A 6000-nucleotide genomic window follows, 5' to 3' on the forward strand; every position below is an offset into this window, starting at 1 on the left:
TAAATATAGTGAGAGAGGAAGTATTAAGGGGTTTAGCAGCTTTGAAAGTAGATAAGTCCCCAGGCCTCGATGAAATGCATCCCAGGCTGTTGAGCGAAGTAAAGTAGGAAATAGCAGAGGCCTTGACCATCATTTTCCAATCCTCTTTGGATCTGGGCATGATGCCGGAGGATTGGAGGACTGCTAATGTAGTACCCTTGTTTAAGAAGGGGAAAAGGGATAGGCCGAGTAATTACAGCTCTGTCAGCCTAACCTCAGTGGTGGGAAAATTATTGGAAAAAATCCTGAAAGACAGGATAAATCTGCATTTGGAAAGACAAGGATTAATTAGGGACAGTCAGCACGGATTTGTTAAGGGAAGATCGTGTTTGACTAACCTGATTGAATTTTTTGAGGAGGTAACCAAGCGGGTCGATGAGAGTAGTGCGTATGATGTGGTATATATGGACTTTAGCAAGGCTTTTGATAAGGTCCCACATGGTAGACTGGTCATGAAGGTTAAAGCCCATGGGATACAGGGCAAAGTGGCAAGTTGGATCCAAAATTGGATTGGAGGTAGGAAGCAAAGGGTAATGATTGATGGATGTTTTTGTGACTGGAAGGATGTTTCCAGTGGGGTTCCGCAGGGCTCAGTTTTGGGTCCCTTGCTTTTTGTGGTATATATCAATGATTTAGATTTGCATATATGGAGTATGACTAAGAAGTTTGCAGATGACACTAAAATTGGCTGTGTGGTTGATAATGAAGAGGAAAGTCATGGGCTGCAGGAAGATATCAATCTACTGGTCAGGTGGGCAGAGCAGTGGCAAATGGAATTTAATTCAGAGAAGTGTGAGGTGATGCACTTTGGGAGGGCTACTAAGGAAAGTGTATACACATTAAGCGGTAGGCCACTTAATAGTGTAGATGAACAAAGGGACCTTGGAGTGCTTGTCCACAGATCCCTGAAAGTAGCAGGCCAGGTGGATAAGGTGGTTAAGAAGGTATACAGAATGCTTGCCTTAAATGGTCGAGGCATAGAATATAAGCAGGGAGGTTATGCTTAAATTGTATAATACTTAGGTTAGGCCACAGCTGGAGTACTGCGTGCAGTTCTGGTCGCTGTATTATAGGAAGGACTCGATTGCACTCGAGAGGGTGCAGAGGAGATTTACTAGGATGCTGCCTGGAATGGAAAATCTTAGTTATGAGGACAGATTGGATAGGCTGGATTTGTTCTCATTGGAACAGAGGAGGTTGAGAGGAGACCTCATCGAGGTGGACAAAATATTGAGGGGCCTGGACATAGTGGATTGTAAGGATCTATTTCCATTTGTGGAGGGGTCTATTACGAGGGGGCATAGTTTTAAGGTGGTTGGTGGAAGGTTTAGAGGGGATTTGAGGGGAGGCTTCTTTACGCAAAGGGTTGTGGGGATCTGGAACTCGCTGCCTGGAAAAGTGGTGGATGCAGAAACCCTCATCACTTTTAAGAGATGGTTGGATAGGCACTTAAAGTGCAGTAACCTGCAGGGCTATGGACCTAGAGCTGGTAATTGGGATTAGACTGGATGACCTTTTGTTGGACGGCATAGATATAATGGTAAGTACTGCAGGGAATAGAATTACGGCCAGGGTGATCTCCTGGACTAGTGTCGATCGCCTGGATGGGTCGGAGAGGAATTTTCCCAGATTTCTTTCTCCCTAAATTGGCCCGGGGTTTTATCGTCTCTCCTAGGAGATCACATGGCTCTGAGTGGGCTGGAGTGTAGGATATTTCAGTATAAGGGGTGTCGCAGTTGTGTGAGGCGGACTGGTTGTGCTGGGTGCTCTTTGCCTTTCCGTCATTTTTGATAGGTTTATATGTAACCTTTAGGGCTGTTGACCAAGGGCCGTGCGGCTCTTTGTCGGCTGGCGCGGACACGATGGGCCGAAATGGCCTCCTTCTGTGCTGTAAATTTCTATATTTCTATGTCTCAAACTAGTGTCCTGAACTTAAATAAATGTCATTACAAAGGTATGAAGGCAGAGTTGGTTAAAGTGTACTGGGAAAATATATTACTGTAGAAACGCAGTGGCAAATATTTAAGGAGATATTTCATAACTCTCAGCAAAGATTTATTCCAGAGAAATAAAGATGCTAAGAGAAGGATGAACCATTCCTGGCTAACTAAGGAAGTAAAGGATGGTATCAAATTGAAAACAAAGGCTTACAATATTGCAAAGGACAGTCAAAGGCCAGGCGATTGGGAAATTTTTAGAAACCAGCAAAGGATGACTAAAAAAAAATGATAAAGACAGGGAAGATAACACGAGAGTAAACTAGCAAGAAATATAAAAACAGACAGGTAAGAACTTCTACAGGTTTAGAAAAAGGAAATGAGTAGCTAAAGTAAATGTTGGTCCCTTAGAGGATGGGACTGGAGAATTAATAATGGGAAACAGGGAAATGGCAGAAACTTTGAACAAATATTTTGTATCACTCTTCATGGTAGAGGAGACTAAAAACATCGCAATAATTGATAATGAAGGAACTATTGCAGTGGGCAGTGGCGGGGAGTGACTTAAAACAATCACTATCACTAGAGATAAAGTAATGGCAAACTAATGGGACTAAAGGTGGACAAGTCCCCTGGACCTGTTGGCATGCATCCTAGAGTCTTAAAAGAAGTGGCTGGAGAGATAGTGGATGCATTGGTTGTAATCTACCAAAATTCTCTGGATTCTGGAGAGGTCCCAGCGGACTGGAAAACCGCAAATATAACATCTCTATTTAAGAAAGGAAGGAGACAGAAAGCAGGAAACTATAGACCAGTTAGCCTAACATCTGTCATTGGGAAAATGCTGGAGTCCGTCATTAAGGAAGTAGTAGCAGGACATTTAGAAAATCATAAAGCAGTCAAGCAGAGTCAACATGGTTTTATGAAAGGGAAATCATGTTTGACAAATCTGCTGGAGTTCTTTGAGGATGTAACGAGCAGAGTGGATAAAGGAGAATCAGTTGATGTTGTATATTTGGATTTCCAGAAAGCATTCGATAAGGTGCCACAAAAGGTTACTGCACAAGCTAAAAGCTCACTGGGTTGGGGGTAATATATGGATAGAGGATTGGCTAACTAACAGAAAACAGAGAGTCGGGATAAATGGGTCATTTTCAGGTTGGCAAACTGTAACTAGTGGGCTGCCACAGGGATCAGTGCTGGGGCCTCAACTATCTATAATCTATATTAATGACTTGGATGAAGGGACCGAGTGTAACGTAACCAAATTTGCTGATGATACAAAGATGGGTGGGAAAGCAAGTTGTGAGGATGACGCAAAGAATCTACAAAGGGATATAGACAGGCTCAGTGAGTGGGCAAACATTTGGCAGATGGACTATAATGTGGGAAAATGTGAGGTTATCCACTTTGGTAGGAAAAATAAATAAGCAAATTAGTATTTAAATGGGGAGCGATTACAAAATGCTGCAGTACAGAGAGATCTGGGGGTTCTTGTGCATGAAACACACAAAGTTAGTATGCAGGTACAGCACATAATCAGGAAGGCAAATGGAATGCTGGCCTTTATTGCAAAGGGGTTGGAGTATAAAAGCAGGGAAGTCCTGCTCCAACTGTACAGGATATTGGTAAGACCACATCTGAAGTACTGTGTACAGTGTTGGTCTCCTTATTTCAGGAGGGATATACTTGCATTGGAAGCAGTTCATAGAAGGTTCACTAGGTTGCTTCCTGAGATGAGGTGGTTGTCATATGAAGAAAGGTTGAGCAGGTTGGGCCTATACTCATTGGAGTTTAGAAGAATGAGAGGTGATCTTATTGAAACTGAGGGGGTTTGACAGGGTAGATGCAGAGAGGACGTTTCCCCTCGTGGGGGAATCTAGAACTAGGGGACATAGTTTCAGAAGAAGGGGTTGCCCATTTAACATGGAGATGAGGAGAAATTTCTTCTCTGAGTGTTGTGAATCTTTGGAATTCTCTACCCCAGAGAACTGTGGAGACTGGGTCTTTGAATATATTTAAGGTGGAGATAGACAGATTTTCGAATGATAAGGGAGTCAAGGGTTATAGGGAGCGGGCAGGGAAGTGGAGTTGAGGCCAGGATCAGATCAGCCATGATCTTATTGAATGGCGGAGCAGGTTCGAGGGTCCAAATGGTCTTCTCCTGCTCCTATTTATGTTCTTGTGTTCTGCCCATTTTCTTAGAGAATAGCAGGGGGGCATAAGAGGGGAAGAAGATAACCTGAGAGATTGTTTAATCCCACTGATATCTGTTGTGTTCTATCTTGGTTCAGGTACGAGCCAGTGCCATCGCTCAAGACGCTGATCAGAACTATGACTACGCCAGCAATAGTGTCATCTTGCACCTGGACGTTGGAGACGAAGTCTACGTGAAGCTTGACGGAGGGAAAGTTCATGGCGGCAATAACAACAAGTATAGCACCTTTTCCGGTTTCATCATCTACCCAGACTGAGCAAAGGCGCCTTCGTGTCCTTTTGCAGACCAACCAGGGAGGAATGTGTTTAGTGTCGATCAGAAGGTCTAATGGAGCACAGAAATTAGCAAATCCCCCCACCCCCCCCCCCTTAAATGTTCAATAGATAAATGAGAGGATTCTTTTGCAATTTTATTTCTCACTTCACAATGAGTAGATTTTTTTTTAATTTTAGCACTCGTATCAATTGATCCATTAACATATTCTGACCTTTTGACTGAATGTGAGAGCAGTAAGTAGCATTACTGTGATGAGCAAAGGCAATGGCGCTAAAAAAAAAACATATTTAAAAATCCAGAGGGTTAAATAATGAGTGAACACCAATTAACTAACACGTCACAATCTGACTTTAAGGCAAGTATTTGCGCCAGAAGCATTTTTCATATTTGTCATTCACTTCAATCAAATTTCCAATCTAGCAGTACTTTGACAGGTAATGGCCCCATTATTTAACCTAAAGAACAAAAATTCCCAAATTCTGGTCCTGCACCTTAAATTTCACTTCCTGCTTGATATGTGTCATGGTCCACTGGATGATGTCCTGCTTGCATATACAATGGAAAGAGCCTGGCTGTCAATCAACCCATGGTGACATCATCAGTGGAACAGCCTACTGAGAATGAGGGCAGCAAAATAAACTTGGTAAGAAAACTCAAGGCCCCATCTGCCTGTTCCAGTGGTTCAGGTGGCTGTTAAAGATCCCATGGCACTATTACCTCCATCAGCCAACTACCACCAAAAAACAATTAACTGGTCAATCATCTCATTGCTGTTTGTGGGATCTTGCTGTGCGCAAAATGGCTGACGCATTTGCCTACATAACAACAGTCATTGCACTTCAAAGAAGCTCATTGTGATAAGGCGCTATACTAATGCAAGTCTCTCTTTCTTACCTAATTTAAATGGTGCAGTTTTTCCACTCCCAGCGACCACCAAGGTCAAATTTAGGAAATGCCTGTCCTTATTACTGGCTGCACCCTGTTGTTAACATCACTTAATGTGCAAAATAAATAGGTGGCCCACTAGTTGTCAGAGTGAAAATGTTTGCTCTGAATAGTTAGACTGGGGATTCACCTCCTGCAGGTCACCAGTTCTGGTCTTGCCTTTATCTCGCACACCTGCACAACCCCCTCACCAGACCATCACATCCACTCTGGTCTAGGTGCTGTGAAGTCACATTGCAGAAGTCAGCTTCTTTTCATCAGTAAGATGATTTGTTTCCACCCTTGACATCGTTGAATACCTCATCAGTGAACCAGTAAAGGGAGGAAAGTTTCGACAGAAAGAAGAAATATGTTCTGACCAGCACTGCTCCCATACAAGCACTTAACATGCTTGTACTAAATTACTCCATGGGCTTTTTAAATCTAAGTGCACACAAAAATTTTGTACAAACACCTTGAGCATTTGTATAGATATTTGGAGGAGAAAACTCCTAATGAAGCAAGAGAAACCTAGTCTTACTAAACCTGGCTGAAGATAGAATTTGGCAGTAGCTGGTGATACCAAAACTCCTGCAACCACTGCAG

At 42.9% G+C, this 6000-nt stretch overlaps 1 protein-coding gene across 1 annotated transcript in view; it reads left to right on the forward strand.

Moving 5' to 3' along the window:
* LOC139240865 (complement C1q-like protein 2) overlaps positions 1–4450 on the forward strand; it is a 55285-nt gene extending 50835 nt beyond the window's left edge. The window contains exon 2 of the mRNA XM_070869361.1: positions 4271–4450. Within this exon, the coding sequence (XP_070725462.1) occupies positions 4271–4450 (180 nt within the window). The remainder of the gene's footprint in view (positions 1–4270) is intronic.
* Positions 4451–6000: the final 1550 nt, after the last annotated feature.

This window comes from Pristiophorus japonicus, chromosome X (genome assembly GCF_044704955.1).
Source record: "Pristiophorus japonicus isolate sPriJap1 chromosome X, sPriJap1.hap1, whole genome shotgun sequence".
NCBI classification, from domain to species: domain Eukaryota; kingdom Metazoa; phylum Chordata; class Chondrichthyes; family Pristiophoridae; genus Pristiophorus; species Pristiophorus japonicus.